Consider the following 15631-nt stretch of genomic DNA (forward strand, 5'->3'; position numbering starts at 1 on the left):
TTGGGTGTTCCAACAGGACAATGACCCCAAACACACGTCAAGTGGTAAAGGAATGGTTAAATTAGGCTAGAATGAAGGTTTTAGAATGGCCTTCCCAAAGTCCTGACTTAAACATGTGGACAATGCTGAAGAAACAAGTCAATGTCAAAACCAACACATTTAGCTGAACTGCACCAAGAGGAGTGGTCAAAAATTCAAGCAGAAGCTTGTGGATGGCGACCAAAAGCACCTTATTGCAGTGAAACTTGCCAAGGAACATGTAAGCAAATACTAACATAACCAAACTTCATGAAAGTTTTTTTGTGACCAACATGTGCTCCAATCACTATCACAAAAAATAAGAGTTGTAGAAATGATTGTAAACTCAAGACAGCCATGACATTATGTTCTCTACAAGTGTATGTAAACTTCTGATGGAGACTGCAAGTACACACACGTGTACTTCATGTACATGAATACTCTTCAGCAACAGGATGTAGAATTAGTGCACCAGAATGTTGAATATATTAAAAGTAGGTTAAGTACTTGACAGGATGTAGTATTAGTGCAAAGTAGAAGTAAAAGTACTTGTGTTTGTTGCCGTGGAAGAAGCTGATCCATTCATAACAAGTTTTCTTGCTGCCAACCCAAAATAAAGAAGGGATTCCAACAATCAGCATCATGACATATTTCAGCAGGAAGAGTGTGAGGTTAGGACCACTGCTCTGCTGCACCTGCAACACATTGTACTCATTAACTGTGTACCACTACACATATTTACTATCTAGTAATATTACATATTTACTATCTAGTAATATTACACACATTACATATTTACTAGGTAGTAATATTACACACATTACATATTTACTTTGTAGTAATATTACACATATTACATATTTACTTTGTAGTAATATTACACATATTACATATTTACTATCTAGTAATATTACACACATTACATATTTACTAGGTAGTAATATTACACACATTACATATTTACTTTGTAGTAATATTACACATATTACATATTTACTATCTAGTAATATTACACACATTACATATTTACTAGGTAGTAATATTACACACATTACATATTTACTTTGTAGTAATATTACACATATTACATATTTACTAGGTAGTAATATTACACATATTACATATTTACTATCTAGTAATATTACACATATTACATATTTACTAGGTAGTAATATTACACACATTACATATTTACTTTGTAGTAATATTACACACATTACATATTTACTATGTAGTAATATTACACATATTACATATGTACTTAGTAGTAATATTACACATATTACATATATACTATGTAGTAATATTACACACATTACATATTTACTTTGTAGTAGTAGTAATATTACACATATTACATATTTACTATGTAGTAATATTACATATTTACTTTGTAGTAATATTGCACATATTACATATTTACTTAGTAGTAATATTACACACATTACATATTTACTTTGTAGTAGTAGTACACATATTACATATTTATTATGTAGTAATATTACACATATTACATATTTACTTTGTAGTAATATTGCACATATTACATATGTACTTAGTAGTAATATTACACATATTACATATATACTATGTAGTAATATTACACACATTACATATTTACTTTGTAGTAGTAGTAATATTACACATATTACATATTTACTATGTAGTAATATTACATATTTACTTTGTAGTAATATTGCACATATTACATATTTACTTAGTAGTAATATTACACACATTACATATTTACTTTGTAGTAGTAGTACACATATTACATATTTATTATGTAGTAATATTACACATATTACATATTTACTATGTAGTTATATTACACATATTACATATTTACTTAGTAGTAATATTACACACATTACATATTTACTTTGTAGTAATATTACACACATTACATATTTACTTTGTAGTAATATTACACATATTACATATTTACTATCTAGTAATATTACACATATTACATATTTACTAGGTAGTAATATTACACATATTACATATTTACTATCTAGTAATATTACACATATTACATATTTACTAGGTAGTAATATTACACACATTACATATTTACTTTGTAGTAATATTACACACATTACATATTTACTTTGTAGTAATATTGCACATATTACATATGTACTTAGTAGTAATATTACACATATTACATATATACTATGTAGTAATATTACACACATTACATATTTACTTTGTAGTAGTAGTAATATTACACATATTTACTTTGTAGTAGCAGTATTATTACACATATTTACTTTGTAGTAGTAGTATTATTACACATATTTACTTTGTAGTAGCAGTATTATTACACATATTTACTTTGTAGTAGCAGTATTATTACAAATATTTACTTTGTAGTAGTAGTAGTATTACACATATTTACTTTGTAGTAGCAGTATTATTACACATATTTACTTTGTAGTAGTAGTATTATTACACATATTTACTTTGTAGTAGCAGTATTATTACACATATTTACTTTGTAGTAGTAGTATTATTACACATATTTACTTTGTAGTAGCAGTATTATTACACATATTTACTTTGTAGTAGCAGTATTATTACAAATATTTACTTTGTAGTAGTAGTATTATTACACATATTTACTTTGTAGTAGCAGTATTATTACACATATTTACTTTGTAGTAGTAGTATTATTACACATATTTACTTTGTAGTAGTAGTATTATTACACATATTTACTTTGTAGTAGTAGTATTATTACACATATTTACTTTGTAGTAGTAGTATTATTACACATATTTACTTTGTAGTAGTAGTATTATTACACATATTTACTTTGTAGTAGCAGTATTATTACAAATATTTACTTTGTAGTAGTAGTAGTATTACACATATTTACTTTGTAGTAGCAGTATTATTACACATTTACTTTGTAGTAGTAGTAATATTACACATATTACATATTTACTTTGTAGTAATATTACACATATTACATATTTACTTTGTAGTAATATTACACACATTACATATTTACTTTGTAGTAGTAGTATTATTACACATATTTACTTTGTAGTAGTAGTAATATTACACATATTACATATTTACTTTGTAGTAATATTACACATATTACATATTTACTTTGTAGTAATATTACACACATTACATATTTACTTTGTAGTAGTAGTATTATTACACATATTTACTTTGTAGTAGTAGTAATATTACACATATTACATATTTACTATGTAGTAATATTACACATATTACATATTTACTTTGTAGTAGTAGTAATATTACACATATTACATATTTACTTTGTAGTAGTAGTACACATATTACATATTTACTTTGTAGTAATATTACACATATTACATATTTACTATGTAGTAATATTACACATATTACATATTTACTATGTAGTAATATTACACATATTACATATTTACTTAGTAGTAATATTACACATATTACATATTTACTTTGTAGTAGTAGTACACATATTACATATTTATTATGTAGTAATATTACACATATTACATATTTACTTTGTAGTAATATCACACATATTACATATTTACTATGTAGTAATATTACACATATTACATATTTACTTTGTAGTAATATTACACATATTACACATTTACTTTGTAGTAGTAGTAATATTACACATTTTACATATTTACTTTGTAGTAGTAGTACACATATTACATATTTACTTTGTAGTAATATTACACATTACATATTTACTTTGTAGTAATATTACACATATTACATATTTACTTTGTAGTAGTAGTAGTATTATTACACATATTTACTTTGTAGTAGCAGTATTATTACACATATTTACTTTGTAGTAGTAGTATTATTACACATATTTACTTTGTAGTAGTAGTATTATTACACATATTTACTTTGTAGTAGTAGTATTATTACACATATTTACTTTGTAGTAGTAGTATTATTACAAATATTTACTTTGTAGTAGTAGTATTATTACACATATTTACTTTGTAGTAGTAGTATTATTACACATATTTACTTTGTAGTAGTAGTATTATTACACATATTTACTTTGTAGTAGTAGTATTATTACACATATTTACTTTGTAGTAGTAGTATTATTACAAATATTTACTTTGTAGTAGTAGTATTATTACACATATTTACTTTGTAGTAGCAGTATTATTACACATATTTACTTTGTAGTAGCAGTATTATTACACATATTTACTTTGTAGTAGCAGTATTATTACACATATTTACTTTGTAGTAGTAGTATTATTACACATATTTACTTTGTAGTAGTAGTATTATTACAAATATTTACTTTGTAGTAGTAGTATTATTACACATATTTACTTTGTAGTAGTAGTATTATTACACATATTTACTTTGTAGTAGTAGTATTATTACAAATATTTACTTTGTAGTAGTAGTATTATTACACATATTTACTTTGTAGTAGTAGTATTATTACAAATATTTACTTTGTAGTAGTAGTATTATTACACATATTTACTTTGTAGTAGCAGTATTATTACACATATTTACTTTGTAGTAGTAGTATTATTACAAATATTTACTTTGTAGTAGCAGTATTATTACACATATTTACTTTGTAGTAGCAGTATTATTACACATATTTACTTTGTAGTAGTAGTATTATTACACATATTTACTTTGTAGTAGTAGTATTATTACACATATTTACTTTGTAGTAGTAGTATTATTACACATATTTACTTTGTAGTAGCAGTATTATTACACATATTTACTTTGTAGTAGTAGTATTATTACACATATTTACTTTGTAGTAGTAGTATTATTACAAATATTTACTTTGTAGTAGCAGTATTATTACACATATTTACTTTGTAGTAGTAGTATTATTACAAATATTTACTTTGTAGTAGCAGTATTATTACACATATTTACTTTGTAGTAGTAGTATTATTACACATATTTACTTTGTAGTAGTAGTATTATTACAAATATTTACTTTGTAGTAGTAGTATTATTACACATATTTACTTTGTAGTAGTAGTATTATTACACATATTTACTTTGTAGTAGCAGTATTATTACAAATATTTACTTTGTAGTAGTAGTATTATTACACATATTTACTTTGTAGTAGTAGTATTATTACACATATTTACTTTGTAGTAGTAGTATTATTACACATATTTACTTTGTAGTAGCAGTATTATTACACATATTTACTTTGTAGTAGTAGTATTATTACACATATTTACTTTGTAGTAGTACAAATATTTCCCGAGGAAAAATGAGGGCCGCTGCACCTACAACATATTCTACTTATTACCAGTACTACTACACATATTTACTGTGTATTTTTACTATTACTACATATATACTTTGTAATATTTTTATGACATATTTAATTTTAAATATTACTACAAATATTTACTTTTTAATATTATTACTACATATATTTACTTTGTAATATTTTTAATATTACTACATATATTTGCTTAGAATTATAACTCATTACACATATATACTTATTAATATCACACATATTTGCTTACAATTATTACTCATTATTACACATATAAACTTATTATCACACATATTTACTTATTAATATCACACATATTTACTTACAATTATTACTCATTATTACACATATAAACTTATTATTATCACACATATTTGCTTATTAATATCACAATATTTACTTAGAATTATTACTCATTAAACATACATACTTATTAATATCACACATATTTACTTATTAATATCACACACTTAGAACGATTACTCTTTTTTTACACATATTTACTTATTAATATCACACATATTTACTTAGTTATTACTCATTACCCATATATACTTATTAATATCACACATTTACTTAGAATTACTCATTATTACACATATATACTTAATATCACACATTTACTTCAAATGTTTAGTCTTTATTACACATACTTATTAATAATACACATATTACTTATTATCACACATATTTACTTAGAATTATTACTTTTTATTACACATATATACTTATTAATATCACAAATTTACTTAGAATTATTACTCATTAAACATATATACTTATTAACATTACACATATTTACTTATTAATATGACACATTTACTTAAAATTCATTACTCTTTATCACGCATATATACTTATCACACATTTACTTATTAATATCACATTTACTTAGAATGATTACTCTATTACAAATATATACTTATTAATATCACACATATATACTTATTAATATTACACATATTTACTTAATATCACACATTTACTTAGAATTATTACTCTTTAATACACATATATACTTATTAATATTACAACATATTACTTAATATCTCACATTTACTTATTAATATCACACACATTTACTTAGAATTATTACTCATTATTACACATATATACTTATTAATATCACACATATTTACTTATTAAAATCACAAATATTTACTAACAATTATTACACATACATACTTAATATCACACATATTTACTTACAATTATTACTCATTATTACACATATACACTTATTAATATCACACATATTTACTTATAATTATTACTCATTATTACACATATACACTTATTAATATCACACATATTTACTTATAATTATTACTCATTATTACACATATACACTTACTAATATCACACATATTTACTTATTAATATCACACATATTTACTTACAATTCTTACTCATTATTACACATACATACTTAATATCACACATATTTACTTAGAATTATAACTAATTACACATATATAGGTAATAGCACACATATTTACTTACAATTACTCATTATTACACATACATAAGTACTAATATCACACATATTTACTTATTAATATCACACACATTTACTTTTAATTATTACTCATTATTACACGTATATACTTAATATCACACACATTAACTTATTAATATCACACACATTTACTTTTAATTATTACACATATATACTTAATATCACACACATTTACTTATTAATATCACACACATTTACTTTTAATTATTACTCATTATTACACATATATACTTAATATCACACACATTTACTTATTAATATCACACACATTTACTTAGAACTATTACTCATTATTACACATATACACTTATTAATACACGTACCGTATTTCCTTAAATTGCCGCAGGGTCTATACAGTAATATGTGCCTGCCTTGAATTACTGCCGGGTCAAACTCGCTTCGCAAAATAATCAGCGCATGCTTAGTATTACCGGCTGGTCAAAATAATTAGCGCATGCTTAGTATTACCGGCTGGTCAAACTTGTGACACTTCCCCTGTCATCATTTTCAAAATGGAGGAGGCTGATTTCAATACCGGTAATTTGAAATCGCATTAAGGGAGGAAGATTAAGAGCTATTCAGTAGGATTTAAGGTCCGAGCTTACATCACACTCAATTTTTTACTGCATGCCTTTGGTAAGTGCCAGGGTGAGAAGAGGTTTTAAATTAATTCAAGGAAATACGGTATTTACTTAATATCACACATTCACTTAGAATTATTACTCATTATTACACAAACTTATATCAAACATATTTACTTAGAATTATTACTCATTATTACATGTAGCGTATTTTTGGACTATAAGTCGCAGTTTTTTTCATAGTTTGGCCGGCATTCACGTAAGAGACAAGACGTATAGGATTTCATTGGATTTATGGATTAGGAGTGACAGATTGTTTGGTAAACTTCTAGCATGTTCTATATGTTATAGTTATTTGAATGACTCTTACCATAATATGTTACGTTAACATACCAGGCACCTTCTCAGTTGGTTATTTATGTGTCATATAACGTACACTTATTCAGCCTGTTCTTCACTATTCTTTATTTATTTTACATTGCCTTTCAAATGTCTATTCTTGGTGTTGGGTTTTATCATAATAAATTTCCCCCAAAAATGCGACTTATACACCAGTGCGACTTATATATGTTTTTTTCCTTCTTTATTATGCATTTTTGGCTGGTGTGATGTATACTCCGGAGCGACTTATACTCCGAAAAATACGGTACATACTTAATAATATCACACGTTTACTTAGAATTATTACTAATTATTACATAAACATTCTTATTTATATCACACATATTTACTTAGAATTATTACTCATTATTACACATATATACTTATTAATATCACACATTTACTTAGAATTATTACTCATTACATATATATACTTATTATCACACACATTTACTTAGAATTATTAGTCATTATTAACACATATATACTTATTAATGTCGCACATATTTTCTTAAAGGCCTACTGAAACCCACTACTACCCACCACACAGTCTGATAGTTTATATATCAATGATGAAATATTTACATTGCAACACATGCCAATACGGCCTTTTTAGTTTACTAAATTGCAATTTTAAATTTCCCAGGAGTTTCGTCTTGAAAGCGTCGTGTAATGATGAGGTGTATGCGTGACATCACGGGCTGTTATGAATATGAGCGCTGCACACACACACAGCTAAAAGTCGTCTGCTTTAACGGCATAATTACACAGTATTTTGGACATCTGTGTTGCTGAATCTTTTGCAATTTGTTCAATTAATATTGCAGAAGTCAAAGTAGAAAGATGGAGTTGGGAAGCTTTAGCCTTTAGCCACACAAACACACGGTGATTCCTTGTTTATAATTCCCAGAGGTGAAACTTTAATATGAAACACAGCGGTCAAGCAAACATGGATCACGACCGAATGTCAACCATCAGGTTTCGGTGAGAAAATTGTGGTAAAAAGTCGCTTCTTATCAGAGATCAGCTGAGCTTGTGCCGCCCATAAATCTGCCGTCGACTCCCCTGAGACACTGCGCGTCAACACATCCGTGGAGACACACCTCCGACTATCAGGTACTATTAAACTCACTAAAACACTAGCAACACAATAGAAAGATAAGTGATTTCCCAGAATTATCCTAGTAAATGTGTCTAAAAATATGAATCCATCCCAATCACGTTTTTTTTTTTTTTTTAACTTATTTTTTTCTAGTCCATCGCTATCAATATCCTCAAACATGAATCTTTTATCCATGTCAAATTAATGTGGAAATTGTTGTGTTCTCGGTCCGAATAGCACTTTTTGTTGGAGGCTCTCATTAAAATCAATGTGAATATGTGAGGAGCCATCAACTGGTGACGTCATCGTCTGCGACTTCCGGTAAAGGCAGGGCTTTTCTCTTAACACTGAAAGTTGCGAACTTTATCCTAGATGTTATCTACTAAATCCTTTCAGCAAAAATATGGCAATATCGCGAAATGATCAAGTATGACACATAGAATGGACCTGCTATCCCCGTTTAAATAAGAAAATCTCATTTCAGTAGGCCTTTAATATAACAGATATTTACTTACAATTATTACTCCTTATTCCACTTATTTACTTAATATCACACATATTTACTTAGAATTATTACTCATTATTACACATATTTACTTATTAATACACACACATTTACATATAATTTTTACTCATTATTACACATATACTTATTATTATCACACATATTTGCTTATTAATATCAAACATATTTACTTACAATTATTACTCATTACACATATACTTACTAATATCACACACATTTACTTATAATTATTACTCATTATTACACACATATACTTAATATCACACATATTTACTTATAATTATTACTCATTATTACACATGAATACTTAATATCACAAATATTTACTTATTAATATCACACATATTTACTAACAATTATTACTCATTATTACACATATATACTTATTAATATCACACATATTTACTTATAATTATTACTCATTATTACACATGAATACTTGATATCACAAATATTTACTTATTAATATCACACATATTTACTTACAATTATTACTCATTATTACACATACATACTTAATATCACACATATTTATTTAGAATTATAAATAATTACACATATATAGTTAATATCACACATATTTACTTATTAATATCACACATATTTACTTACAATTATTGCTCATTATTACACATATACGTACTAACACACATATTTACTTATTAATATCACACACATTTACTTATAATTATTACTCATTACACATATACTTAATATCACACATATTTACTTATTAATATCACACATATTTACTTACAATTATTCCTCATTATTACACATACATACTTATTAATATCACACATTTACTTATAATTATTACCCATTATTACACATATACTTATTAATGTCACACATATTTACTTATTAATATCACACATATTTACTTACAATTATTACTCATTATTACACATACATACGTACTAATATCACACATATTTACTTATTAATATCACACACATTTACTTATAATTATTACTCATTACACATATACTTAATACCACACATATTTACTTATTAAAATCACATATTTACTTACAATTATTACTCATTATTACACATATATACTTATTAATATCACACACATTTACTTATAATTATTACTCATTATTACACATATATACTTAATATCACACATATTTACTTACAATTATTACTCATTATTACACAGATATACTTAATATCACACATTTACTTATTAATATCACAAACATTTACTTATAATTATTACTCATTATTACACATATATACTTAATATCACACATATTTGCTTAGAATTATAACTAATTACACATATATAGGTAATATCACACATATTTACTTACAATTATTGCTCATTATTACACATACATACGTACTAATATCACACATATTTACTTATTAATATCACACATATTTACTTACAATTATTACTCATACATACTAATATCACACATTTACTTATTAATATCACAAACATTTACTTATAATTATTACTCATTATTACACATATATACTTACTAATATCACACATATATACTTATTAATATCACACATATTTACTTATAATTATTACTCATTATTACACATATATACTTACTAATATCACACATATATACTTATTAATATCACACATATTTACTTACAATTATTACTCATTATTACACATATTTACTTATAAATATCACACATATTTACTTACAATTATTACTCATTATCACACATATATACTTATTAATATCACACATATTTACTTACAATTATTACTCATTATTACACATATACTTATTAATACCACACATATTTACTTATTAATATCACACATATTTACTTACAATTATTACTCATTATTACACATATTTACTTATAAATATCACACATATTTACTTACGATTATTACTCATTATTACACATACATAATACCACATTTACTTACAATTATTACTCATTATTACACATATATACTTAAAGTCACACATATTTACTTAATATCACACATATTTACTTACAATTATTGCTCATTATTACACATACATACGTACTAATATCACACATATTTACTTATTAATATCACACATATTTACTTACAATTATTACACATACATACGTACTAATATGCCACATATTTACTTATTAATATCACACACATTTACTCATATTACTCATTATTACACATATACTTAATATCACACACATTTACTTATTAACATCACACATTTACTTACAATTATTACTCATTATTACACATATATACTTATTAATACCACACATATTTACTTACAATTATTACTCATTACACATACATAATACCACACATTTACTTACAATTATTACTCATTATTACACATATATACTTAATATCACACATATTTACTTCGAATTACAACTAATTACACATATATACTTAATATCACACATATTTACTTATTAATATCACACATATCACACAGGGACGGCGTGGCGCAGTGGGAGAGTGGCCGTGCGCAACCCGAGCGTCCCTGGTTCAAATCCCACCTAGTACCAACCTTGTCACGTCCGTTGTGTCCTGAGCAAGACACTTCACCCTTGCTCCTGATGGGTGCTGGTTGGCGCCTTGCATGGCAGCTCCCTCCATCAGTGTGTGAATGTGTGTGTGAATGGGTAAATGTGGAAGTAGTGTCAAAGCGCTTTGAGTACTTTGAAGGTAGAAAAGCGCTATACAAGTACAACCCATTTATTCATTTATATTTACTTACAATTATTGCTCATTATTACACATACATACGTACTAATATCACACATTTACTTATTAAAATCACACACGTTTACCTACAATTATTACTCATTATTACACATATATACCTATTAATGTGAGCTACATTTACTTACAATTATAACTCATTACACATATACTTATTAATATCATGCATTTACTTAATATCACATATATTTACTTTGTTATTCCACATATATACTTAATATCCCACATAATTATTAGTCATTATTAAACACACTTAATATTACACATATATACTTAATATCATTGAGTATTTGAGTCATATACAATAAAACACTTCACATTTCTTACTAAACATATTCACACTCACGCACACACACACGCACGCACGCAGAAATAAGTGTTGTTCTTTTTCCCAGATGAAATGTCAAAGTAAATAAAGTAGTACTATATTTGTGTGTATTTAATGTGTGTTCAACATTCAAACTGCCGTCAGGGGATTGTGGATCTTAAAGATGATCTACATGTTTACAGAACACACACCAATAAAGGATGTAGATGATTATTATAAGGTGTCAGGTGTGTGTTACCTGGTGGGGACACGGGATGTGGTAGTGCCGGCACCTGTCCTGCACCCAGCTGCTCTCCCAGGTGGCGCGCTGGCTGCTCTCGTACAGGTAGCACGCCAACACGGTCAGCAGAGGCAGCAGGTAGAGGGCGGAGAAGACGGCGATGCGGATCATGAACTTGACCAGTTTGTCCTGGTTCTCCTTCTCCAGGGGGATCTCCATGCGCACTCGGTTCAGAGCCGCTATTCCCGCCAGCAGCAGCACCACGCCCACCTGAGGAACACACACACACACACACACACACACACACACACACACACCCCGCGTTGGCGGCCGTCTGGAGGAGCAGAACAACAACTTGCTCACCGCCACGTCCACGCCCAGCGGCGCCAGCAGGAACCAGCGTAGCGCCGCCACGTTGTAGAGACCCACGAAGCAGACGCCGCTGACGCCGTCGCCCTCGATCTTGTTCATGGCCAGCAGGCTGACGGTGAGGACGCCGGGAAGGCCCCAGGCGCAGGCGTGGAAGACCAGAGCCTTCTTCTCAATGGCCTCGCTGCCCCACTTGGGCACGGCGGCCAGGAACCAGGTGATGGTGAGGATGACCCACCAGACGCTGCCCGCCATGGTGAAGAAGTAGAGCACCATGAAGACAAGCGTGCAGGCCTACACACAGGACAGGCTTTAACAACACTTCTTTTTACGCTTGAAAATGTATTTTCCTACCTCTCAAGTACAAAGACCCTCACTCATGAAGGAAAAAGACCCCCGACTAAGAAAAAAATAAGTTGCAAATGTCAAAAGACAAAACTTGGTTTTCTTATGTTTCTGTATTTTGTTTAATTTCCTGCCCAGCGCTCTTATTTTGGTTTACATTTCATGTTTGCCTCCTTTTGCCACTTCTCCTGTCTGGGAGCTGGCTTACTCACCGCTCTCTGGTTGCCAATCGAGATGTTTGATGTGCTTTGTTTGCTCTTCGTGCACTTCCCAGCTGCACAGCTGAGTCTTTTGGTCATTAAATAGCTTTTTTTAATTTACTTACACTTGACCTACAGAATATGACGCTGTTATTAGTAGGGGTGTAAAGGTACACGAAAATTTCGGTTCGGTACGTACCTCGGTTTAGAGGTCACGGTTCGGTTCATTTTCGGTACAGTAAGAAAACAACAAAATATACATTTTTGGGTTATTTATTTACCAAATTTGTAAACAATGGCTTTATCCTTTTAACATTGGGAACACTATAATAATTCTGCCCACGTTAATCCACATTAAACTGCCTCAAGTTGTTGCTTTGATTAAATAAAATGACAAAACCTTTCTTCTACATATGAAAAGTGCAACATTAAACAGTTTCCATTGAAACTGTTTAAAGTCAACTCATCAGGCTTAATTTATTACAGCATTTGGGAAGCCTGTAGTTGATTTTTATTATGTAAATGTTGTATTTTTATCAACATGTGATAGCAGGGAACCTGCTATTCAAAACTAGGCTGTTACATTACTAATGATTAATGTAACTATTGCAGAAAAATAGTACAATTGCAATAGGAGAGACTATTCATCCCTAAACACAATGGAGTTCAATGAAATAACAGACAGACAGGGCTTTGCTGCCCCTAACACACACACACACACACACACACACACGCACACACACACAGCAAAATGACCTAACATTACGCTAAAAGGTAATTAGCCTTCCCCTCAAGCCTATACTGTGAGCGAGCTGAGCTGCAGTTTAAGTTTTTAGAAGGTCAACGGGCTCATAGTGATGTTTGTAATAGTTGTGACTGGGAAGTGTTTAGTATAATTTGAGTAGAGTCTGCTCCTCCCCTGCTAGACGAATATCTGCTCGACGCTAAAGCATTGACTACATCGTTCTGAAGTCTGAATACGCACTGCTGATAAGCTGTTACATCGCTCTGAATACGCACTGCTGATTGGCTTTGTATGTAACCAATCAGATGGTTGTGTGGGCGGGACAATGAGGCAGAGACAGAGGCTGAAAGCAGAGCAGCTTTTGAAGACTTCTGCTTCCGAACTCGTTTGATACGCCCGTGTGCCGAACCGAAACCCCCGTACCGAAACGGTTCGATACAAATACACGTACCGTTACACCCCTAGTTATAAATATTAAAAAAGACATGTATTTTTTCATTTGCGCTATTTCCCCCAATTGTTCCTATGTTATTTCCTAAGGGTGTATAAAAAAATCTATTCACATATGTGAATATATATCCATCCATCCATTTTCTACCGCTTATTCCCTTTTGGGGTTGCGGTACACACACACACACATATACATATATGTATTTACATATACATATAAATACACACTTCATATATATACATCCATACATACATACACACATGTACATATATATATATACATAAATATACATGTATATACACATATACACACATATACACATGCATATTTAAATATATACATACATATATATATACACATATATATATACATACATACATACATACATAAATACATACACAAACATACATATATAGATATACATATTCACATATACACATACATATTTACATACATATACATACACACATATATACATACATACATATGTATATACACATATATACATACATACATACATATGTATAAACACATATATACATATGTATAAACACATATATACATATGTATAAACACATATATACATATGTATAAACACATATATACATATGTATAAACACATATATACATATGTATAAACACATATATACATACATACATACACATATACATACACATACAAATATACATACATACATATATATACACATATACAAATATACATACATGTACAAATATATATATATATATATATATATATATATATATATATATATATATATATATATATATATATATATACACACACACACATATACATACATATATATACATACATACTAG

At 28.2% G+C, this 15631-nt stretch overlaps 1 protein-coding gene across 1 annotated transcript in view; it reads right to left on the minus strand.

Moving 5' to 3' along the window:
* fzd3a (frizzled class receptor 3a) overlaps positions 1-15631 on the minus strand; it is a 92177-nt gene that overhangs the window by 11536 nt on the left and 65010 nt on the right. Inside the window, exons 5-7 of the mRNA XM_061886131.1 lie at positions 13042-13341; positions 12697-12948; positions 568-713 (exon numbers count right to left, since the gene is read on the minus strand). Coding sequence (XP_061742115.1) covers positions 568-713; positions 12697-12948; positions 13042-13341 — 698 coding nt within the window. The remainder of the gene's footprint in view (positions 1-567; positions 714-12696; positions 12949-13041; positions 13342-15631) is intronic.

The sequence above is a fragment of the Nerophis ophidion genome, linkage group LG24 (genome assembly GCF_033978795.1).
Source record: "Nerophis ophidion isolate RoL-2023_Sa linkage group LG24, RoL_Noph_v1.0, whole genome shotgun sequence".
NCBI lineage: Eukaryota > Metazoa > Chordata > Actinopteri > Syngnathiformes > Syngnathidae > Nerophis > Nerophis ophidion.